Source organism: Sciurus vulgaris, assembly GCF_902686455.1.
Source record: "Sciurus vulgaris genome assembly, chromosome: 12".
NCBI lineage: Eukaryota > Metazoa > Chordata > Mammalia > Rodentia > Sciuridae > Sciurus > Sciurus vulgaris.
Genome location: NC_136473.1, coordinates 99282255 through 99307845, shown reverse-complemented (window position 1 = coordinate 99307845; position 25591 = coordinate 99282255). Strand labels below are relative to the sequence as shown.

At 38.5% G+C, this 25591-nt stretch overlaps 1 protein-coding gene across 4 annotated transcripts in view; it reads left to right on the top strand.

Annotated features, from left to right (window-relative positions):
* Window positions 1-3177: 3177 nt before the first annotated feature.
* Window positions 3178-25591, top strand: part of DHX9 (DExH-box helicase 9) — a 40579-nt gene continuing 18165 nt past the window's right edge. For 2 of the 4 annotated variants that reach the window (XM_079106944.1, XM_079106946.1), the window contains exons 1-14: window positions 3178-3318; window positions 6315-6447; window positions 7007-7147; window positions 12082-12211; window positions 13638-13747; window positions 14297-14445; window positions 16828-16874; window positions 18739-18875; window positions 19413-19502; window positions 19624-19785; window positions 19890-19967; window positions 20503-20694; window positions 24184-24325; window positions 24689-24771. In XM_079106944.1, the coding sequence (XP_078963070.1) occupies window positions 6337-6447; window positions 7007-7147; window positions 12082-12211; window positions 13638-13747; window positions 14297-14445; window positions 16828-16874; window positions 18739-18875; window positions 19413-19502; window positions 19624-19785; window positions 19890-19967; window positions 20503-20694; window positions 24184-24325; window positions 24689-24771 (1572 nt within the window). In that variant the 5' untranslated portion in view covers window positions 3178-3318; window positions 6315-6336. Of the gene's footprint in view, window positions 3325-6314; window positions 6448-7006; window positions 7148-12081; window positions 12212-13637; window positions 13748-14296; window positions 14446-15868; window positions 16006-16827; window positions 16875-18738; window positions 18876-19412; window positions 19503-19623; window positions 19786-19889; window positions 19968-20502; window positions 20695-24183; window positions 24326-24688; window positions 24772-25591 lie in introns of those variants that run through there. The other 2 variants (XM_079106945.1, XM_079106947.1) reach the window with 2 other exon arrangements.

Sequence of the window (25591 nt, the reverse complement as noted above, 5' to 3'; positions counted from 1 at the left end):
GAAGCACGCCAAGGCAAGCATTTAAGCAGGTTTTATTTAAAGGTAAAGATACAGACTTCTCCCGGGAGGGAGAAGGGGTCCATGGCTGATGTTCTAGGATCCCAAGAAGTGAGCGCACCTTACATCTTTTACAGATTAGGGTCTTCTTTGCTCTGTTCTCTGCCCCCTTATCTTTCTCCTTCCTGCCTATGTGACTAGGCCCAGGAGTTGCCGGTGACATGGCAAAAAAGGTGAGAAGCAGATGGGCAGGGGGAGGGCCAAAGTGATTCAGGTAGGTAAAGGTCCAGTGGGTGTTAGTTAGCAATTCCCTGCCTGCAGCTTTTTTGGGAGGGGTAGTTAGGCAGGTAATCTTGGTGATCAAAAAGGCACTGGAGACACTGACATTCCAATGTCCCAGGGGCGGTCTCCAACTTCCCAGACTCAGATGGCCTCAGATTTCTTATTCTACCTTAATTGCCTGTCCTCAATTCTGGCTTCACTACTACAATAGTTACAGATACAAATTATTCCAAATACTCCGAAGACAAAAGATATCCAATTTAAATAAAAAACAACCTTGCAGTTTTTACTTATACATTAAACAAGAGTTTATTGAGAATTTAGAGTTCCAGGCACTACAGTGAGTGACCCTGGCTAGCCAAGAATGTCTTTGCCATCACTTGTGCTGAATTCTTTCAAGAGACCTTGGTTTTTAGAGTACTTGAATGACTACAAAACACCTATTGAACACCTAATGTGTGCCAGGTACTGAATTAAATCCCCTTTGTATGCCATTTTGCTACCCTGTCCTAATCTTGGACTGTCCAGGCCATTTAGCTAAACTTCTATCTGGCTTACTCTTGCCAATTTTGAGTCAGGAAGTCTGAAGGCCAGAAGTTCCTCTTCGGGTGGGCTAGCCGAAACTGGTTGGATACAAGATGTTTGCCAGAGTGACCATGAGGCAATCTCTAACTTCATTATAATCCCACCCACATGCTAAGTAAGCACCATGACAGTTAACAATTACCATATGGACGACAGGAAATAACCACAAAAGGAGCAAAAAGAGGTGGTGCAGAAATTAATGGGAAACATCCTCCCATTCCCAGAAAAGACATCAATATTCCTCATTTCTTTTATCCTAATATCTATACACTCTCAACACTCCAAGGGTTGGAGATTGGTGTGCAATTTTATCTCCTACTTCCCCTAGCCTTAACCAAGAATAAGTCCTTCACTCCTCAATCGGTACTCTGAAATATATTTATTTAGCTGGAATTTGAACCCAGGGTTCCCTGTGTTAGCACAAAAACACCAGGCAGGATGCAAACCTCATGAATCATCTCAGCTGTTCTTCAGGAAGGGGACGCAGGGATGAAATAGCTCTGGTGAACCCACTTTCCTGGTGGAAAATGAGCCACTGAAGAAAGAAAGGGACTGGGTTTTATATAGGTTATTTTTGAGGGGTGGTCTAATGAACATATCAATCTGAGCACTTAGGAAACAGGTTTGTGAGAATTTAAAAATTTTTTACCAGGCAACATTTTTACTTGTAGAAGAATGGAGGGTCTGGGGTCTGCGTTCAGTGTTTCTCTCTTTCCCTTCAGGGTCCCATTGTGCTGTCACTGGAAAAAGATTTATTTGGGGAGGAATCAATGCTTTAGCTTCCTTTCTAGGGACTGTTCTATCATTGGGAAGGAATGCACTGAGAAAGCTATCAATGTATGGCTTTCTTTTTCACTCCCTTTTCTCAGGCCTTACTGTGTTTTTTCATTTTCCATATGTAATACCCTGCATGCTAAGCAGTCTCTCTACCTCTGTACCACCCTTCCAGTGAGTCATCTCATTTAATCATCTCAACAACCCTAGGCAGTTAGCAGATTTCCAGTCTGAAAGCACCCAGGAACCACTCCAGGGCTGGAAATTCACACAAGAAACTTTATTAGCAAAGTGTCTGCTCTTAAGGGTGAAAGGGAAAGAAAGAGCGAGAGAGTGTGAGTGACCGGGGAGTGAAGGTGAGAGAGAGGAGTGAGCAAGTAGCAGGGGAATTACCCTTAGTGAAAGCCTGCGGGCTAATTGGACCAATGACTGACAAAAAAGTTAACAATCTAGATTACAAAAATGGTGTGTGGACAGGGGGCAGAATCAGGGGAGAAATGGCTGTAGCCTTGTTCCTTACACTCTGCCTTCCAAGGACAGCCACCTGATCTCATAGGGGTAAGGAAGTTTTATCTTTTTTCCTACTGAAGGTATATATATGTATACATATATATATATATATACACACACACACATACATATATAAAAATCATACATAAATATATATATATAAATAAGTATACATATATATATTTTAAACCAGTACTGGGTATAGAACCCAGGGCCTCGCGGATTCGCGGATGCTGGGTAAGTGCTCTACTACTGAGCCACACACTTCCAGCCCCTTGATAATTTTAATCTGTGAAATAAATTGACGATAGATTAACCCGAGTTTGGGGGAGGGAACATAACAAATTTAAGTGCAAAAACATCTTAATAAATTGCAAACTGGGACCTAAAGGAGGGCTTCGCAGTTGACATTTAGATAGCGCTGAACAAAGGGCTGGGGGCAGCGGGCAGCCAGGAAGCGTGCAAGCCCACGGGGGCGGGGGGCACAAGCGCTGCGGCGCCTTGTTACGCAAATGAGTCTCCCAGGCAACCGGTCGGGTGGTGATCTGCGGGCCGGGGATCAGACCCCCCGCCTCTCCCTTCTCTGAAAAGGTCTTTCTTAGGCAGAAAGGGGTTTCAAAGGGGAAAGCCTGTTTACATCCGTTTACTTCACTAATGTCGACTTCCTTTAGAGATGTAAAGTTCTTTACAAAAGGGCGGCCTTTCGGAATCATTCCTGCCAGCAGTTTTTCGGAATAGCCATCTTGAAACGCGCCCAATAAATATATTCCTGGGTAGCATATTGTGAGGTGCCGCGGGCGCCTGGGATAGAGGTTGGGAAACACAATGGCATCAAAACGCTTAGGCCCTCAATTCCCCACAAGGCTCGGGGCGGGCGCTCGTTCCCGGAAGTAGCCCAGGCCGCGCGCGCAGCGATCTCCAGGCAGGCCGCGGCCTCGAGGCGCCAGGGGCGCCCGCCCCGCCCCCTCCCGCGGGGCGCCCTCGCGGCCGACCTCGCCTTTTGCGCATGCGTGTGCGCGCTGGCTCCGCCCCCTGTGCGCCGCGGTCGGAGCCATTTCGCCGCTGCCTGGGTGCAAGGGGCCGCGTGCTTTTTAGCGGTCTCTGACGGAGGCCGGAGTCGCAGACGGTCTTAAGAGGGCCGTGCTCTCGGGCACCGGGAAGCGGAGGCTGGTAAGAGTGAGACTCTGGCTGCCGGGTGGGGCGGCGGGCAGGCGGACAGGCAGTGGGGCCGCGGCTCTGCGGCGGCTTTGTGTGGAGCTCGGGCGGCGGCGGTGGGGGAGGGGCGGCCGGCGCCCGGATCGCGGGTGTGCGCGCGCCCGCCGTGGCGCACTTGGGCAGCGCGGGCGCCCGGGGGTCCCCGCTTTTGCCCTCTCCCTCTCTCCTGTCCCTTGCACGCCGAGCCCTCTGCATTTACCCACGGGCCTGCTGGGGCGCGGCCGCGGGAAGGGAGGGGGTGAAGCGCCTGTGGCGGTTGTTGCCGGACTTCTGCACGTGCCTAGGGCCCGTGGGAGGTTCGTTCATCCACGCGACAACCCAGTGGGTCAGATGTGGCCGCTGCCCTTTCTTCGGGGCGGCGGAGGGGTGCGGGGAGGGCAGGCGGTCGGGAAACAAAGGTCTCCGCGCGCCGGCGGAGGGTGACGGCGTGTGCGCGGGAACGCCGCCGTCGGCGGGGCGGAGGGGCCGCGCCGGGAGGAGGGGGCTGGGCCGGGGGGCGTCCGCCTCCGCGCGCCGTCGCCGCGGGCGAGCGCTGAGCCCCAGACCTGTGCCTGCAGGGGCCGGAGGGCGACTTCCGAGACCGGGTTCAGGGGCGCGAGTCGGCGGGTCAGCCGGCGCTCCCGGTGTGCGGTGGTGGTGGAGCCTGGCGGAAGACCGTGGCGAAATTGTGGGTTCTCCGATTAGGGTCTCTTTGCTGGCACAAATTATCCTTGGTATCAGTTCTCTCGTCTTTCTAAAGGGAATCGTAATGGTTATTGCAACGGTGGAATTTTAAAAGGTTTTTAAAAAAATTATCTTAAGAATATTTTTAGTTGTAGATGAACACAGTATCTATATTTTATTTTTGTGCGTGTGGTGCTGAGAATCGAACTCAGTGCCTCACACATGCTAGGTGTGAGTGCTCTACCACTGAGCCCCAGCCCTAAAAGTAGTTCTATAAGAAGGTGCCCTAAGGCATCTAGTGAGGCCTCAGTAAAGACTCGAGGTTAAGGATTTTCAGGGAGTGGAATCTCATTCCCGAATTGTGACGCGACTAATTTAGGGGATGGTCGTACCATTAATGGATATGGGAATATGGAAGGGAGGAGTTTGGAACAGGTTTGAGGAAGAAATTTAGAATTCCCATTTGACTGAGATGCCATGCAGGTGGATGTGTTAGCGCTTCTCTTGAATGAATTTGATTTTAGAGTTGAAAGACGAAGTAGATTAAACTTTTCGTTTAACATTTTGCACTATATACAGAGTTAGATAAGACTACCGAAGAAATGAGAAATGATTTAGTATTGAGTCTCTAGCGCTTCATATTTTGTTACTCATTGACTGAGTTTGTTTTTTGAACTAAATACTCAGATCGAATTTACAGGTGGAAGCTATTAGTGTACCATTACTAACACAAAATATTGGAGATAATTAACTCAAAAAGAAAGCATTATTTTGCTTCAAGGTTTCAGTCCATGGTGAATTAGATTAGCCCCACTGCATTTGGGCCTGTGGTGATTTAGCACATCATGGTGGAGCGAGCAAATTAAGCTCTTGGTAGGGTGTGTGTGTGGGGGGGTGGAGTTCCAATACTCTTTCTAGTGCTTGCTCCTTCTCCCCCTAGTACTGGAAGGCCTTTCGCTAGGCTCCACCTCTTAAAGTTTCCACCACTTTCAAGTAGTACCATGGACTGGGGATTAAGCCAATAACAGGTGGGTCTTTGGACATTTAGCTGAACCATAGCAGACCTCTTTAACTCTCCACAGTATTTTTAATAATACGGCATTCCATTTTCTTCACCAGATGACTTTAGACACATACCCTCTGTCTTTTTTAATATTTTATAGTCTCAATTACAGGCAGAGTGCCAAAAAGTGTGATACATTGCATTTCAAGGAAACATTTCCTACAGGGTTTTTTGTTTTATTTTTGTACCAAAGATTGAATCTAGGAGTATTCAACTCCTGAACAACATAACATACTCAACTCAACCTTAGGGCCTTTATGGTTTGCAGTGTCTTGAACTTGTAATCCTCCTGCCTCACTCTCCTCAGTCACTGGGATTACAGGCATGCCCCACCATGCCCGTGATTTCTTTTTATTTATTTATTTATTTTATTTTGGTACCGGGGATTGAACTCAGGGACTTGATCACTGAGCCACATCACTAGCCCTATTTTGTATTTTTATTTAGAGACAGGGTTTCCCTGAATTGCTTAGCACCTCGCTTTTGCTGAGGCTGGCTTTGACCTCCCAGTCCTGCCTCGGCCTCCCAATCGGCTGGGATTTCACCCAGCACGCCTGGCAATGTCTATAGGCTGCTCCTAAACGAGAGTTTTGGTGACCAACATTTAACGAAAATAGTGACCTTACTTGCTTCAAGAAAGAAATGCTTAATGTGTTTGGACTTTATCCAGTGTAATATCTAGTTTGCAGCATAAAGGATAGTCCTAGTAGTCAGTCAGAATGAAAGGAGACCATTGGACTTGTACACAAAATGATTGATGGCCATTTCTTTCCTTTTTTTTTTTTTTTTTTTTTCCCCCCGGTGCTGGGGATTGAACCCAGGGCCTTGTGCTTGCAAGGCAAGCACTCTACCAACTGAGCTATCTCCCTAGCCCCCATTTCTTAATATGATAGTAGGTATTTGAATTTATGCCTCCACCATGAATGACTGTTAAATTTTCTAAGCCTTAGTTTGTTCTCTGTAGACAGTAATAGAATGTACCATAACTTCCCTTGTTAAGATCAGTAAATGAGTTAAAACACATAAGATGCTCATTGTAGAATGTGGAACATTGTATAAAATATTTAAGAAAATAGAAAAATCATTCACAGACCCCAAAGATAGCCATTGTGGGGAAATTTCTTTCCAGTCTTGATCTATTAACCGAGATTTCAGTAATTTCTAGGTAATGTTTTATTTCCAGGTTTTGATATGATGCTGTTTTTAACCAACTTTGTTTTCTTAGGTCCAAAGAAGACTCCTGAATCATGGGTGACGTTAAAAATTTTCTGTATGCCTGGTGTGGCAAAAGGAAGATGACTCCATCGTATGAAATTAGAGCAGTAGGGAACAAAAACAGGCAGAAATTCATGTGTGAGGTACTGTAGAATACAGTTCCTTTATGTGAATTATAAAGTTATTTTGAAGTTAAAAGAATATTTGTTTGGAAATGTTTAAGTCATTTGCACAGTGGGGAAGAATAGTTCTTTGTTGTGACTGCTGTTTTATTATAAATCATTTTCAAGAAAGCATAACTTACAGAACAATGTGATAGGTAAATAATTGTAACTAGAGCTTAAATCTTCCTCAACAGAAAAGTTAGATAAACTTTGCAATTTTCCTAACACCTTTAGAATCAAAGTGCTTGAAAGAATAATTGAAGAGCTTGTTTTTATAAAATCAGATTTTAATGTGGAACATCGTTACATGAAAATATCTGAGCCACTTAAATATATATTATAATTAAGCTTAGTATAATTTTAGCTTAGTACAATTCAAATTTTTTCATAAGGTAGCCTGTATGTTCTCGGGTGTTATTTTTAGTGTTCTTTTAGAATACTTCTCTAAAAATTAGCTGCTTCATACCTCTTAATGGACTGTTTTGAATTGTGAGAATTACCCAGCTTTAATACACTTTTTTCTTCTTGACTCTTAAAGGTTCGGGTAGAAGGATATAATTACACTGGCATGGGCAACTCCACCAATAAAAAAGATGCACAGAGCAATGCTGCCAGAGACTTTGTTAACTATTTGGTTCGAATAAATGAAGTAAAGAGTGAAGAAGTCCCAGCTATGGGGGTAAGTACTTAATGGTCAAGTACTTGATAAGTATTTGTAAGGGATTGATAAATGGTTTCCTTTCATGCTTCTAGGTTCTTGGGGTAAAAATTAAAATAACAGATTACCAGAAAAAGTACCAATTTATTATGTATGCAGGGACATCACAGAAGAACAGCACATATGCTAAAATTGGAATGAAATAACAGTGAATACCTCAAAATTCAATGAGTTCTGAAAGTTGTACAGATGATCCCTAGCTTTTGACCATTTCTACCTGAATGGTGCAAAAGTAATAGGCAGTCAGTAGAAATGGTACTTCAAATTTTGTATTTTAACTTTTCTCCAGACTACCAATAATACAGGATAAGAATCTCATAGCTTCTGGTCAGCTTTGTGATAACAAGGGTAAACAGCCAATATTCTACAATGTACTGTTGATGAGCTATGATGTTTGGTAGGTTAGATGTATTAAATGCATTTTTGACTTTTTGCCTTATAATAGAGCATAAGAATATCATAAATTGAGGAGCTTCTGTTTACCCTCCTGCATTCTCAGAAGAATAGGTGATCTGTCTGGACCTCTAATTTCCTCTCCTGTAACATTGTTAAATCTTACCAGATTGAGGAGAGGATTCAAGATAATTGAGTTCCTTTTCGAGGGTCCCTCTTTAGGCAGATTAAGAGAAAGCTCATTTTTGGAATTTACAGTTCCCCTCCAAAGCTGCATATTTTGGGGTGGCACTTCCTGAACTCTTTCAATTATAAGATTATGTACTCTTAATATGTATGAAGACCTAGAGTGATAATTTTTCCCTCTTCAAATATGTTGTGTTTTTTAGTGAACCTTGCAATCTTCATGTTGAACAAGTTTCTGAAGATTCTCATAATTGACATTTTTGAAGTTTCCTTTAATCTGTTTCTTATGGCTTCATATATTCATAGAACATACAGCAGAATTTTCAGAGGAGCAGTTATGACACTTTATAACATTTTAAAATATACAAATCTAACTTTTTAAGTAGTTTTGTTCCCATTCTTAGAGGGAAAAGTGTTTTGTGCAATGGAATATCATTTTGTTTTTGATATGGTAGTTATGTGAGAATACAACACATAACCCTAATACTGTTTTTAAGTGTAGTTCAATGCTTATTTAATTAAAAAATGAAGATGTGCGTTTTCAAAAAATTTTTGAAGAATTGTTGACCTAAAAATATTCATGTGGTTTAAGTAAATATCTTGGGTAATAAAATGAAAGATGTTTTTATAAAAGGATTAGGCAGTCTGGTGCAATGGGGCAGACCTATGATTCCCAGGATTCCAGAGGCTGAGGCAGGAGAATAACAAGTTCAAGGGCAGTCTCCAACAACTTAGCAAGACCTATCTCAATATTGAAAAGGGCTGGTGTATAGCTCAGTGGAAGAGTGCACCGGGGTTAAATCCCAGTACTACAGAATATACAATGTTAAGGAATATTGTGTATACTAGCTTTAATGGGGTTCTTGCTTTCCCTGAATTTATGTATTTTAATCTGTTTATGAAAGTAAAAATTCATGTTTCATGTCTTCCTATTGCTTGACCTTAAAGTCAAGAAATTTACTTTCTGGTAGGTTTACTTGAAAGTTTTTGATTAAATTGGTTTTCCTATCTGTGAAAAGAAAAAATTAAGGAAGATATTGGAAGATTTCATTCTAGCTAAGGAAAAAACGTTTTAGCAAATACCCTTCAAGTATTTGAAGTCATTTGCTAATGCTTCATTTGTTAAAATCCATTGTGTATCCTTTAGCCTCTTCCTTTCTATTGCCTTACAGTGTAGATATGCTGGTGGCAGATTGTGTTTCTGAAGACCTTTCTATTTTGTCTTTCTGGAAGAATATTTTTACTGGATATAGAACACTGAGGTGCTTAACCTTGCCCCTTTCTACATGTTAAAGATAATACGCTCTTGTCTTCCGTTGTTTTTTTTTTTTTTTTTTTTTTTTGGTGCTGTGGATTGAGTACATACTCAGCGAGACATGTTCTCACCTGGATGCTAAACTTGACCTGAAACTTTCAATTCTTTTGCGTGGACTTCCAGTTTGATTGTATTTTCCTGAGTTGGTATCACATTTTTCTTTTTTTTTTCCTCCAGTGCTGGGGATTGAGCCCAGGGCTTTGTGCTTGAGAGGCAAGCACTGTACCAACTGAGCTATCTCCCCAGCCCCTCACATTTTTCTCTCTCTGAAAATTTTGGATTGTATCCCAGGCATTGGAATATTATGTTGTAGAGATGATGAATAATGTTATGTTCCTACAAAGTTTTTTTTTTTTTTTTTTTTTTGGTACCAGGGATTGAATTTAGGAGTACTTAACCACCGAGCAACATCCACAGTCCTTTTTTTTTTCTATTTATAGAGACAGGGTCTCCCTGAAGTGCTTAGGGCCTTGCTAAGTTGCTGAAGCTGGCTTTGAACTCACAGTTCTCCTGCCTCAGCTTCCCAAGTCACTGGAATTACAGTTGTGCACCACCACACCTAGCTACGAAGAGTATTTATTTGGTAGTTTTATAAAGCAATTAAATCACCTATATTCTGACTCTTTAGGCTGGAGAGAAGCTGTCTTGTGTGGCTTCCCTCTAAAAATAGTAACAAATAAGAATTACACCCTTGTTATTCCCTGATTCCCAATTTCAACTGTCTTCCAGGATCCGCCTACTTTGTTCACTCTTCAGTGCCTGCATGTAGTTAGGGTGTTTTTGTGTTTCGTTTTTGCGTTTTCCAGGTGTGTTTACTACTGGAGAGTGTCTTTTAACATGCCTAGATTTTTCCTTTTTGCATTTCCTACTTTCTCTCATTTCCTTTGTTTCAACTACACTGGTCTTGTAATTCCTATAATGTGCCATTACATAGACCTCAAAACTTTTGTACTACTTTTCCTTCTACCTGGAGAACTATTCTGTAACCCATTTAAAATTATAAGTCAGGCATGGTGGCTCACACCTGTAATCCCAGTGGTTTGAGAAGCTGAGGTAGGAAGATCTCGAGTTCAAAGTCAGCCTCAGTAATTTAGTGAGTCCCTAAGCGACCCTGTCTCTAAATAAAATGTGAAAAAGGGCTGGGGATGTGCCTCAGTGATTGAGCGCCCCTGGGTTCAGTTCCCAGTAAAAACTAAAAATTCAGTTCACAAGTCCATTTCTATTTTAGCTGTTGTCTTTATCTTCCCCAACCAAGGCATTATTTACATCTCCCTTTTTTTTTTTTTTTTTTTTGGGTGCTGGGGATTGAACCCAGGGCCTTGTGCTTACAAGGCAAGCACTTTACTGACTGAGCTATCTCCCCAGCCCCTACATCTCCATTTTTATTCATGGTATTTATTAACTCAACCCAGTACTGCTCAGACTGTTTTGTCCTGGAGGACATTTGGTGATACATGGAGGTATTTGTTATAATTGGAGGGAGCCACTCTTGGATAGTAGGTAGAGATCAGGGGTGCTGCTAATATCCTACACTACTTGACAGCTTCCTACAGTAGTTAGCCAGCCTAAAATGTCAATCAAACCAAAGTGAGGAAGCCCTGTGTAACGTCCCCATTCCAGGCAAATCCTGTTCAGATTCCTTTTTTGCTCTGCGCTTGTCCTTTTCATCCCACAAATTACACAATATAAAAGATCATTTAAACTTTTTTTGCTGGGGAAAATTTTCAGATGTGTATAAAAGAATAACATAATAAACCACCATGTTCACTTTTCTGGATAGGCACACTTGTCCTTTTATTACTTGAAGCAAATTCCAGACATCCTATCACTATCATTCATCTGTTAATATTTGTTTACACCTCTAAAAGATCATTCCTTGTTTAAGCATAACTTATACCAAAACTAGAATAAAAGGCTAAAAATAGTTTAATGTCATCAAATATGCAATTAATATCTGGATTTCTAATTGTTCTATAACGTTTTCTCCTTACGGTTTTAACTTGTACTCCAAATGGTATCTGTTGGTATTTCTTAAGTTCCCCCATCCTCTCACGCAGTGGTTATTGAACCTGGGGACACAGTACCACTGACCTGTATCCCCACTTCTTTATTTTTTGAGCCAGGGTCTCCCTAATTGCCCAGGCTAGCCTGTAACTTAGAATCCTCCTTCCTCATTTTTCTGAGTAGATGGCATTACAAGTGTGTGTTGCCACTTTTAAATCCAGGAATTTCACCTTCATGAATTTTTTTTCTGAAAAAGGTGACCGAAGTTCAAAAGTTCATGGCAGTGTTAATTTCTTGTTTAAAACTGGCAACATGCTGTTGGTTAAGCTATGTATAGTACATCCATATAGCAGACCAGTAAGTCATTAAAATTCACATAAATATTTAAAGAAGTAGAAAACTCACAATACTGTACATAATGTTATTTTTCCCTAGAATGTTTTCCCCTCACATAAGCCTAGTTGACTCCTTTGTATCTTTTCTCAGATCTAACCTCACTAGCATGGCTTTCTCTATTCACTTAAAATAGTGATCTTTAACACTCCCTATGTCTTTTCTCTGCGATATTCATCACCCCCAACTTACATGTTTCTGTATTTAATAGTTCTTCCCATTAGAATGTAGTTTGGTGGGGATAAAACATGCCTTTGTCTTCATATTTTCCCTCTAGAATGATTTAGATTGTGGGAGCTCCTATAAAAGATAGCTAACTGATTGATAGTTCATGAAGATACCAAATTAAAAAAGTAACAGTATAAACTGACATCACTATTAGAGGAAAAATTACATTTGTATACACATTGCATATATAGTTAAATGTTTACATATATATTCTGAGGTGAAAAGTTATGTATGATTTTTACTGCATGAAATGAGAGCTGAAAGATGGGGAAAATATTGTGGGAAAAGGAGGTATGTGCCTCTGATAAAGTAAAAGAATTTTGTAATTCCTGTGAACATAAAAATACTGAATCTAGTTTCACTTTTCTTCTTGCAGATTGCTCCTCCTCCACCTACAGTTACTGCTGAGACATCTGACACCACCACCACCACCACAAGTACTGGAGGAGATTTACCAACAACCATGGGAGGACCTCTTCCTCCACATTTGGCTCTCAAGGCAGCAGGTAAGGGACATGAATGAGTGCACATGCCTGAACGTACTGTCTTTCTTTGTTAGCTTTCTCATTTGGAGAAAAAAAACTGGAGTGAACTCGAGATGTTAAGAGACATGTCTGTCAGTTACTACCAGATCATTTTATTTTTCTTAGAAAATATTCTGTAGCATAATTGTTAGCTTTTTACTAAATTTTTGCTTCTGAAGAGATTTTGCACAGGCTAAAGCATTTGTTTAAGGGTCTTAGAATTAATTTTTTCAAGTGGAAGGTACTCTAAATCAAACCTAACATTGAGCACAACCCTTAGCTTTCATTTTCTTGTTTTTCATTCCTACTAGCTATATTGTAGACTTTTTGTTTACTTATGAATCAGCCATAAAATCTCCCCATAAAGTAAGCAAACATTTCCAAATTCAGAATATACTCAAAACTTTTATTGGAATGTCTACTGTAGGGGAGAATAAGTAGGATTTTGGTCAGATTAAGACTCAGATATTCTTTTTTTTTTTTTTTTTTTTTTTTTTTTAAACAGTGCTGTGGGCAAACACTCTTATCATTGGGCTGCATGTCCAACCCCGCAGATCCAATATTTAGGAAATAACAGCATCTACTCAATATAATTGCTTTGAGGAGGAAATGAACAGAAAAAATGACTAAAGTAGTCAGCTTTAGTAATCAGCATTGTTGCTGTGCTTTCTCATAAGAGCTCCACTTTCTTAGCTGGGCATGGTGGAGGCAGGAGAATTGCAAGTTCAAGCCAGTCTCAGCAAATTAGCAAGTCCTAAGTAACTTAGACACTGGATTAAAATTGTAAAAGGTAGGTAAGGGCCTCACTGGTGACTTAGGTCAGTGGTAAAGCATCCCTGGGTACAATCCCCAATACCAAAAACCAAAAAGGTTATCACTTTCTTATACCTCTTGAACTCCTTTTTTTCTGAAAGTCCTAGTTGTCTTTTTTTTTTTTTTTTTTTTTTTTAAGTTGTCAATGGGATCTTTTATTTCATTTATTTGTATGTGGTGCTGAGTATTGAACCCAGGGCCTCGCACATGCCAGGCAAGCACTCTACCAGTGAGCCACAGCTCCAGCCCAATACAGTTGGCTTTCTTTTCAGGTTTTTTTAGTAAAGAACAACCATTACATGTTACATATGTAACAAGTCTAAAACAAATCTTAATATGCTGAATTATCAGTCACAAGCTGTTGCTAATGAATAAAGTAGCCTCATCAGCCTTGAAATGTGCGATTTAGATGTGTACTTAAATAATATAATACTTCAAGTAAAAGTCATGAAAATTTCAGGCCCCTACAAATTATTGAAAACTTGGGATATTTAATTAAACATGAAGTAACTAAATCTACATTAGGAAAACTCTTTAAAATATTTAGCATTTTTTATACCTTGATTCATAAGAGAACAATCATATTCTTTAACAGAAAATAATTCTGGAGGAGCATCTGGCTATGGTGCTCCTGTACCCACCTGGGATCGGGGAGCCAACTTGAAAGATTACTACTCAAGAAAGGAGGAACAAGAAGTACAAGCGGTAAGGATCCCACTGCTTTCACCCTCTGGAAATGTAATTTGGGACTTAATTCACAGCAAGGTTTAGGATGTTAAGTAAATAATTCAGTGAATCTTTTAAGTGCAGACTTAAGACTTTGTTTACAGAAATTACAATAAACCTAAATCTGGTCAATTTGCCTCTTAGAAAAACTACTTATCCTGGTGATAATATAAAGATCTCATCTGCTTTATAGGAAATGTAGTCACCTTAGGAAATCTCACTTCATAATCACATGGTAAAAATATCTAAACAGTACTTTTTATATCTCTTAATATACTTAAAGTAGTGAGCACAAAAAATTGTCAGATATCTTTGGAACAGTTCAAATACAGTATACAATACTATACAATAGCTTGTTTAGACAGTAGGACCTTCAGGTGCACTAACAGTTGATTCTGATTGTTTTGAGTAAGGGTAGAAACTTAAAAAGATGGTACAAAGGAGATACTGTTAAAATTTTTATGTCTTAAGTATGCATAACTGCACTAAAATTGGTGCAGCCAAATTTAATTATCACCGATTCCACAGACTCTAGAGTCGGAAGAAGTAGATTTAAATGCTGGACTTCATGGAAACTGGACCTTGGAAAATGCTAAGGCTCGTCTGAACCAGTATTTCCAGAAAGAAAAGATCCAAGGAGAATATAAATACACCCAAGTGGGTCCCGATCACAACAGGTTTGCTTGTTTCGCTCTTTCTTTCTATAGCAAGTTAAGGTTGTTTTGAATATTTGTTGTTGAATGTGTTCTATTGTGTTAACTGGTTGTGTGGATCAGCAGTGAGTTGTGGAAAGAAATTACTTCACACAAGAAAAATGATCATTGGTTTGCAATTTGCATTTTACTGTGGTGTGGTTTAGCTCTGTCAGAAGTTCTGCAAAATCTTTGTGATGCTAGACTTTCAAGGTTCTCATTTAAGTCTGAGGCCAAAGTTACAGCTACTAGTAGTAGTAAGTAGTTCATTTGTATCGTTTGTGCTGCTAGACTTCTAAGGTTTGCATTTAAATCTGAGTGGCCAAAGTTACAGGCACTAGTAGTGGCTTGTTAATTGAGTTAAAAACCAGCCAGAGGTGCCAATTTTGTTCACTGTGGTATCCTTAGAAGTAGTTCTAAGTATTTAACTGGTCACGTTACCTTACCTGTGTTTCATACTTGAGTCAATTGTATTGCATCTCGATCCACATTTCGTTTCAGTTTGAAAGTCGCCAGCTTTGAGAGTTTTGTTGTTGGCATTTAAGGGCTGTATGTGGTTTAGCATACTTTTTTTGTTGTTAAATGTATAAAACTGAAAATAAAGGAAAGTTGTTAATGTGACAGTATGTTTCTCAGCCTGCTTGCTGTTCTTCCTAAGAGCATTCCAGGGTGTAGTAATTATTACTCCCAGGAAGGCTCATATGGATTAGTCTCTTCTGGGGGCACTATTTTTATTGGAAGAGAGGGGAAGTTGTAATGGAAACTTTCCGGATGATTCGATTTGCTGTCCATAATTATATGAAATAAATTACCAAAATAAATTACTAATATTTCCTTGAAAATCAATGGTTTTTTCCTTGGATGCATTTAGCAACCCTAAAATAATTACTACTAAATTGAAATTTTGACTCAATCCAAATGATAAGAGCATGGCTCCTCCTGCTTCCCACTGTTTATTCAGTCCTGAATTCTCAGATACTATATTTCTGTTTCTGCTGTCAGATATTCTGAAACCCTAAGGGTGTAAATGATACATAACACTTGTCAATGATTCGTTTCTTTAATAAATTGTCCTGAACAGATTGGGCTTAGTAGCACTTGGTGATTTTAAGAATAAGATACCTAAGTGTGCCTGAAGCTCATTATTTGCAAATATTTTTTAATATTAGAATCTTACTAAATTCTGATCCAGAGAAGCAAAGAATTCAGGACATGACAATGTAGGAGGCAGAGACAGTTGGGGGAGCTGGGACAGCATTGCTCTTTGTATGTCCTTTATTAAAAGGCATAACAGACAGCAACACCAGAGGTCTGTGTTCATACACACATGTGCTGCTGCTTAGGCTGAACTAAGCAATCACATGGGATACTATTGTAAACTGATTTCTGGTGTCGCTGTTCCCCCTAGGTGGAGGAGAATGAGATTGAGTGCTGACTTTAAGCCTGGCTGAGAAACATACTGTCATCGGTGTCATTAATGAAAGGGTGGATGTTGTTCCCCTGAAAGCCAGTGGCCTTTGATCCCTGAAGCCGCTGTGCCTGAAGGTCAGTTCACAAGAGATATAGGAAGGAGTCTAACAGTTTTTTCTTAAGCCTTACCTAACCTTTTATTCACAGCACAGTCAAGTTTAGAATATGCCTGATCAGTGAAAGGACTAGAATGCTTAGTTTTCAAAGGGCAGTTTTTTCCCTTGTGTAAAAATCTAATTTTATTCCATAGAATCCCTTGACATTTAGCTATAATGTAAAGTTTTATTTTCTAGGACTTGATTTAAGAAAATGTCATGTAAACAGGCTAAATTTTTGTTACTAAGGCTGCTTCCAACTGCAGGAAGATATTGGAACCCTGCCTTAGTGTATGTGCACGTGCGAGTTTGCATTTTAGTGTAGTCTTTAAAGGGTGGTTTGCCTATGGTCCCAGCACCACCACCCCACATCCCACCCTCCAAAAAAAGTGGCCTATACACAGGAATTGTAAGTTAATCATAACTATAATTTGAAGAGTTTGGGACCTACTCTATTTCTTGGCTCCAACTTAAGTGGAAAATTCCTTTTCATTGAATGTGTTCTAGCTATTCAGACTCCAGCTTTTGGAATAAGAGTAAGTAAATATAGAATCTGAAACCCTAACGTTTTCTTTCCATGAACCATTGGCTCATCAGCTTTGATTATAAATATCTTACGCCATGTTGTATATTATTTGAAGTTTACATACTTTGTTCTAGGATTGGACAGAAATAAATGTTTAGAATGTTCCTTTGCTAAGATTTGCCTAAAGCAGTTGGAAAGCCTGCCTGACTTGAGAGACCTGGATTTAGTTATTTCTGATGGTGAAAATCCTAACCATGTTTGTATGTGTTGTTACAGGAGCTTTATTGCAGAAATGACCATTTATATCAAGCAGCTGGGCAGAAGTAAGTGTTACTGTTTCTTCGGTGTTTTTAAGTATTTGTATATAGGAGAAATCCTCACATTAAAAACTTGAAAGCCACATATATGTGAGTTGTATTATTGAAAGAGCACATAATATAGTATAACATTGTAGGGAAGTTTTATTTTTACTTTTTCCTCTATGAAGGTTTAATTTTGAGACTATAAAACTAGACTCATTAACAGGAAAAGAACTAACAAATTTAGTTGCATGCAGAAGCATAGGAGCAATAAATGGAGCAAGTACTACACTCAAAGGAGGGCTAGATAACTGAAGCTTAGATTAAAGGAGAGGATGTGGATGAGGGAAGGGGACTCACAGTATGAGAGTTGTCTTGTCATGGAGATGAACTCCTAGGTAACAACTACCCATGGTAGTGGCGGGGCCAGGTGTTAGACCCAAATATCTTCTTCCAGGGAAAATATAAATGTTTTTAAAAAAGGCTAACGTAATGCTTAAAAGGTAAGATAATGATAGAATGAATAGAAGTCTTTGTGTTTCTACATACAAACATTCTTCAGTTCATGTAAAATAGCTTGGTGAAATTTTAGGAGTAAGGCACATTGGATCACAAGCCTAATAGTTACTACCTAGAATATGAGAGTCGGAAATTCGAGAAGTAAATGTGATCCAGCCACTTACTTTGAGACCCTTTGTCAATATAAAAAGGGCTGGTGTAGCTCAGTGGTAGAGCTTCGGGAGTTCAATACCAAGTACCAAGAAAAAGAAGAAAATGTGAGTTACCCAGAGAAATAGATTGAAGTTATTCATTAAGGAAGTTTAAAAAGGCAAAAATATGATGCACTATATTCTTGATTCTTAGAAGTGAAGTTTAAGGCTGACAGTGTGCAAGGCTTGAAAGATAAAAATGAAGTAGTAACCCCATGTACCTGGTTTTGTTACTAGTAGGTATTGTGTGACCTTGAATAAATTACACCTGACATCATTGGGGTTTAATTTACTTACCTGCAAATTGACAGAAATGGTTTTAAGATTTGATTGTTCCAGCTTGAGAATTCTCAACTTACACTATTGATAAAAATTTAGGAGAAGATAACCTTACTGATTGTGTCAACTTTCGAGTGGTTCATCAGATGTTAAATTTCTTATCCTAAATGTGGGAAATAAGTTATTTTGAGTAGATGGAGCTTTGTTAAGGAAAAGAGAATAAATGCATTCTAAATTTTATCAGCATATGGACTAGGATTAAGTCAGGTGAATAGAAAGCAGTCATTGGGCCCCTTTGCTTTGTAGTCATCTAAAAACTAAATGATACTACAGAAGAAACTATATTGTCTATTGCTATTTTCTTTTAACAGTGTGACTGATATTTTCAGTCTAATGCTGTGGTCAGTTGCTATTTCTCTCAAACCAAATCCAACACACTAGTTGGAACCCCTCAGCAGCCATTCATTTACATCAGGGCACGTGAAACACTTTTAGCTTCCCAGGTTACATACTTTATAACCTAATTTCCCTGTGATTATAGGCCAGCACCACCATGCCTAGTGGTTGTTTAATATTTATTCTTTTCAAATGTTGAAAGTGGTGACTTCCCTTGTTTAATGTCTCATGGTGGTAATAATGACAGCTTTGTTAAAATAGGTTATTTGCTTTCATAATGCTGACGTATATGTCTTAATAAGCCTGTAATCAATGGTTGTTTACTTAGTCTGTAAGTAGTTGTGTGGAATTAACATTTGGTTAGGAAATAAAGTAATTGAGAACCTATGGCCTATGTGCTCTTTGATTTTTTTTTTTTTTTTTTTTTTTTTAAAGTGCTGGGTTGCTTGTATTTTCTTTCATTTTATATTTCTGCCTTTTTAAATCCTGACCTTATATTACAGGGATTTTTGCACGTGAACACGGATCAAATAAGAAATTGGCAGCACAATCCTGTGCCCTGTCACTTGTCCGACAGCTGTATCATCTTGGAGTGATTGAAGCTTACTCTGGACTTACAAAGAAGAAAGAAGGAGAAACAGTGAGTCTTTAGACTTAATAGGCCAGTGAGATGTAGGAAGATTAAATATGGCTTACATTTTATGTTTGGCTAAAGAAGTTAATCTTTTTAATTTCATAGTTCTTGAAATCTTATTATATCAGTAAATTAAAATGGTCATGCTATTAATCTGTATATGGCCTTTATTCATAGTGAATAATGATCTAATAATTATTGAAGCAATTTGGGGTATGTGGTAACCAGGGCTTGAACCCAGGGGTGCCTGACCGCAGACTTAAGTCTCCAATCTCCCCAATCTTATTTTTTTTGGAGACAAGGTCTCACAAAGTTGCTGAGTCTCCCTTTGAACCTGAGATCCTCCTGAGCCATTGGCAATGCAGGTGTGCACCATGGCGCACAGCTGAACCAATTCTCTTTACTAAAGAGAAACTGGCTGTTTGTTTAGAGGATATTGTAGGACCTATTATTAGTTTCATAGTCTTCATTCCCACTATTGTAGGTTTGTGTTGTGTTCCTGTATATATGTTAAATCATTTTCATGATATCCTTTTTCTGTAGGTGGAGCCTTATAGAGTTAACATCTCTCAAGATTTAGAGCATCAACTGCAAAATGTGATTCAAGAGCTAAATCTTGAAATTGTGCCCCCAGTAAGCATACTTTCAACTTTATAGTTTATATTGTATGGAACAGCTCAATAGACTAGCGGACTCATGCAGCTTTTCTCTATCCCCCCCCCCTTTTTGGGGGGGACTTTTATTTCTTTAATAGCCTATTGATCCTTCTATGCCAGTTATGCTCAACATTGGGAAATTGGCTCACTTTGAACCTTCTCAGCGTCAAAATCAAGTGGGTGTGGTTCCTTGGTCACCTCCACAATCCAACTGGAATCCTTGGACTAGTAGCAACATTGATGAGGGTCCCCTGGCTTATGTGAGTACAGAATTGTTTTTGAGAGGTCTTTAATATATTTTATTAGACTGTGTGTAGGTCAGAAAATAAAATTGTTTTTTGAGTATTACCTTCCAATTTTATAGGCTACTCCAGAACAAATAAGCTTGGATCTGAAGAATGAATTAATGTACCAGTTGGAACAGGATCATGATTTGCAAGCAGTAAGTTTGAAGTATTTAGACATGATGCCTAAAGGTTCATAACATTCTGAGTATGGGTAAAAGTACAATGGATACTGTATTTTGCCTCTTTTAGAAAAGTAGATCAAAGATATGCATCAAACTGCTAATATTAGCTACCTCTGCAGGTAATTGCTATAAATAATAGATCTAGAAACAGATCTCACCCCTCAGTGGAATTTAATATAAAACAAAAATAATTTCTTTAAATTGTCAGTATTTTAAAAAGAAAACAACATTGTGTTGCCAATTATATAACAAGTTTTAAGGGGAAATGCTTCTTGAATATTCATGAAGAACTAGTAAAATAAATGTAGAAAATATCACAAGATAGATTATTTGGAAATTTAGTAAAAAGACCATTCTAGATGAAAATTTGTTCATGGCAAAAGTATTTTGAGTACTAAGCCATTGGAAGTGAATATTTTTATAGAGATGTAAGTTTGTTAAAGAATTAAAAATATTTGTTCCTAATGTAAAGGTGGAGTTTCACTGACCTGTAACTTTTGTAAAATAGGTTTTGCAGGAGAGAGAATTACTTCCTGTGAAGAAATTTGAAAGTGAAATTCTGGAAGCAATTAGTCAAAATTCAGTTGTCATTATCCGAGGGGCTACTGGATGTGGTAAAACTACACAGGTTCCACAGTTCATTCTGGATGACTTTATCCAGAATGACCGAGCAGCGGAGTGTAATATCGTAGTAACTCAGGTAAGTAGTAAATCACTTCTTAAACCCAGTGAAGTGTGTTGATAAATTAAGTAAGAAATTAAAGTACCTGGAGGCCAGCTTATTGCTATTTCATTATTTGATCATCTCCCTTTTGTAGTCTCAAAGTTCTGAGGGTGCTAGGATATTAGGCTAGATGTATATTTAATTTTTTAACAAGACAGGGTCTTGTTAAGTTGATGAGGTCTCCTGCCTCAGCCTCCCTCCCCCCCAATGGGATTGTGTGGGCCACTCCGCCTGGCAGTTTTAGTTTTTTACTAATTATTTATTTTCTTACTAATGCTTGAATCCAGAGATGCCTCCACCGCTGAGCTTGCACTCTGGCCCTTTATTTTATTTTGAGACAAGGTCTCAATGAATTGCCAAGGACAACCTTGAACTTGTGATCTTCCTGCCTCAGCCACCGGATTGCAGTTATGTGCCTAGCTTAGGTCCTTTAAAAGTAAACATACACAAAACCAAAAAAAAAAAACTTAAAAGTGTTTTTCTAATTTCTCATCTTCTACATGGTAAGTTATCATGGACCATATGCTGAAGGGATGTTTTGACCATGGAATTAAACATAAAGAGTGTCTTTCCTTAACCCCTAGCAAATAATAGACCTATCAAGTCTTATTTATGATTGAGTAAAAACTACTCTGATCAAGAATAGGCAGTCCAGTAAACCAAGTAAGGTCAACTTTTATTGAATGCTTTCTTGCTTGTATTCTAGAATCTATTCTAAACAATAGAGTGTCCTGTCCATCCCATCTCCCCCCCCCCCCCCCCCGCCCCCGTGCTGGGGATTAAACCCAGGGCCTTATGCTTGCAAGATAAGCACTCTACCAACTAAGCTATATCCCCAGCCCAATAGTAGAGTTTTTAAAAACCTCATTTGAAGTTCATAATGTCCTTAGGGTGTGAATGAATAGTCTTATGTAATATTTCTTGTTAAATGAATTAAGGCCCGTAAAAATTAACTAGATTCAAAACAAAATGCCTTTAGGATTCTTTTAATAATTGTTTTTATAATACCTTGCTTGCAATGACCAGTGCCGACTTCAGGTATCTCTGACCCTGTACCTCTGAGACTTAGAGGGAGGCCATTGCAAAAAATTAGGTACTGCTCCTTAAGAAGGTTCAGACTTGAGTTAGGAAATCTTAACCAGTGGACCCTTATGAAGTTTGAAATAACAAAAATATTCATTTTACATTTTGTGTGCATTCACAAAACATTTTTCTGAAAAATACCCAGTGTCCATATTTAATGAGAGTTGAGTCTTTACCTCCCGACCCCCCAAAATGAATTTTGTGTTTTAAGGCTTCATGTACATTTTAAGTTCCTTTTTCTTTGGGGGGGGGGGGGTGGCGTTTGGGATTGAACCCAGGAGCCTTAACCCCACAGAACCACACCTTTGGCTTTTTAAAAATATTTTTATTTAGAAACAGGGTCTCACTGAGTTGTCTAGCGCTTCACTAAATTGCTGAGGCTGGCTTTGAACTTGAGATCCTACTGCCTCAGCCTCCCAAGCCACTGGGATTATAGGCGTGTGCTACCACTGCCCAACTGCATGTTACGTTTCTCTTAAGAAATTTTACATGCTCCAAAATACGAAACACTTAGCACCATCATGACTTCACAGTAGAAATATTTGTCCTACTTTGTGACAGATCATGGTCAAAATGCAGGTCCACCAAAACTACGTAAAATTACCAGTCTTTGTTTAAGGTGTAGGAAACACATGTAAGTATTGAATTCCATCCCTGAATTTTCTCATTATGTATATGTAAACATTCTAAAATCTAAAATATTCCTGGTCCCAAATATTTCTAATAATTGATACTCATACATTTTGTTTTTAGGGAAAGGATCCCAGGCTTTTTGTCTCAAAGTGGTTTTTGATTCCCTTTCTCACCTCAAGACTGACTGAATGTTTTACCTCATGGTAAAAGTTCTAGCCACCCAGTATCTTGATGCGATAAAACATTTCATGGTCTTAATCCTTCCCAAGTCTTTTCTTGTTCTTTTCCGGAGGGTACCACATTGAGTTTTGCCCTGTTTCTAGTCAGTTCAGTTATATAGGGACAAACAGAATATTACCAATAAGCTTACGTCAGATGTTTTATTTGAGTTGTTTGCATGTGACAGGAAGCATAAAACCAATTCATACAAGACAAAAAAGTACTTTTTCATTACCTAGATAGCATGTCAAAACTGAGTTGTTAAAACAAAAATGAATTTCGTTGTTTGCTAATTGCCCTTTCCCACATAATTTTGATATTTTCAGTGGTTTTATTTGTAAAATGCAAGGAACAAAGTTTATCTGAATATATTTGTAACATGTATAGCCGTGAGCTACAAGGTGCACTGGTGGATCAAGTTGTTTTACATTTGGTTTATGAAAACAGGTTGGAAGATACACTGAATTATTTGGTTAACAAATCATTAAAAAAAAAAATCTAACAGTGCCTAGTGAGGTGGCACACACCTATAAATTCCAGCTTCTGAGGAGATTGAAGCAGGAGATTTGTGAGTTTGAGGCCAGCCTGAAAAATTTAGTGAGATGTTTAGTGTTCTCAGTGCTACAGCGTTCATATGTTCAATCCATATTAGTGCCAGAAAGAGTTGGGGAGAGTGACAAAATTATACAGAATAAGTGCTACAAAATTAAATGGTTACTATATTCTGTCCTATTTTAAAATAATTAGGGAGTTTATAAGATATCATTGCTGTTTGCTTCTTTGTTTAAAATTATTTTTTTCATTTTTTTTTTTGACTGATAGTCTTTAAAGAAATTTTTTTTCATACATGTATATAGGGTGATAATATCTGTCCCATTCTACTATCCCTCTCAACCACACCACCCTTCCCCTTACTCCAAGCTCTGTACAGTCCAAAGTTTATTCATTCTTCCCTACCCACCTTTGGGTATATACCAAGAGGGGGGATAGCCGGGTCAAATGATGGTTCCATCCCATGTTTTCCTTGGAATCTCCATGCTGCCTTCCAAAGTAGTTGCACCAATCTGCAGTGCCACCAGTGTATGAGAGTACCTTTTTCCCCACATCCTCACCAACACTTATTATTGCTTGTATTTTTGATAATTGATTGCTGTTCTGACTGGAGTGAGATGAAATCTTAACAGCAGTTTTGATTTGCATCTCTCTAATTGCTAGAGATGGTGAACATTTTTTCATATATTCGATTGTATTTCTACTTCTGTGAAGTGTCTGTTCAGTTCTTTGGCCCATTTATTGCTTATGTTTCAATTACTAAGTTTGTAGAATTTTATTCTGATAATTTAAAAGCCTTAATAAGGGGCTGGGGATATAGCTCAGTTGGTAGAGTGCTTGCCTAGCTTGGACAAGGCCCTGGGTTCAATCTCCAGCACCCCCCCCCCCCCCAAAAAAAAAAAAAAAGCCTTAATAAGTGTGACCAATTTTGTAGGTTTTAATTTTTTTTTTTTTTTTTTCTCTCTGTGTCTCCCCCAGCCCAGGAGAATCAGTGCAGTTTCTGTGGCAGAACGAGTTGCATATGAGAGAGGAGAAGAGCCTGGAAAAAGCTGTGGCTATAGTGTTCGATTTGAGTCTATACTTCCCCGTCCTCATGCCAGTATAATGTTTTGTACTGTAGGTGAGTAATGTGTTTTGATTTCTTGATTGGCATTTATATATTGTTAAATTTGTCAATAAAAATTTAAGTAACCAAATAATATGACTAGAAATAATGAGCCAGTCTCAGTTCTTCAAATAAAACTTTGGACATGTATTTTTTTGTGAATAATTTATTTGCTGTTTGTTGTAATGTAATGGAAATTAATGAAGTCAATGAAAAATATATTTCATAGTATACTATCACCTTTTTACTAAGCTAATTATATAATAAGCAGAATATTGAAGTATAGTTGTCTTGAAATTTGCTTCTTTAATTCAATACACAACTACTTTTCTGTAACAGAACCACATCTCTGATTTGTGATTTCATTTTCTTTTCAAGGTGTGCTTCTCAGAAAGTTAGAAGCAGGCATTCGAGGAATCAGTCATGTAATTGTAGATGAAATACACGAACGAGACATTAATGTAAGTGAATTGTGAGGAACCATAAGGTGCTAAAGCTTTTTCTAAATGCTGAGAAATCAAAATACAATGCCTTGCTTTTATTTTCTCTTTTCATGTTGCTTATATCTTTTACCTACTTCAGAAAACACTACGATGATCTTTTTAGCAATTCCATTGTTCATTTTTTTTATTAAACTCACAACAGTTATTCTAAAAATAAAAGCTTTTTTAATTTTTAAATTGATTCTAAAAAGGCATTTTATTTTGAAATAATTATATCTACATTGATCTTTAAAAACCTGGCATAATTAAACACTCAAGCTAATGATTAATGGCTTACATAGGTGATAGAATTTTATAATTAATTTTCATTAGAAGTTTATATGTTGCATAATTTTTAATTTCAGCATAATGATCATTTGGGATGTTTATAGATCTGATATTTTCAGCTATTAAGGATAGGCCAGAATTAGGTAGAAACTGAATTTCTTCCTTGCCTCTGTTGGACCTTAATGAAATGCATATGAAGTTGACTTACAATATTATTTTATAATTTGAAGTTTGATAACCATATGATGTGTCATCTGAAAGATTTCAATGTGTAGTTTATTCAAATTCTGACCATCCTGCAGTTACTTAAAACAAGATGACTGGATAAATACATCATTTACATGCTTTGTATTTTTAAGCAAATAGAAAATAACTGCTAATATTGCCGTAGGGTTTGAAGTACTTAAGAACAAATCCTGGCAAAAAGACTTGTAAGATCTCTATAGGAAAGATTTGCTATAGAGTGCTAAAGAAAGAATAGAACATACAGAAAGTCTTTATCAATTATCAA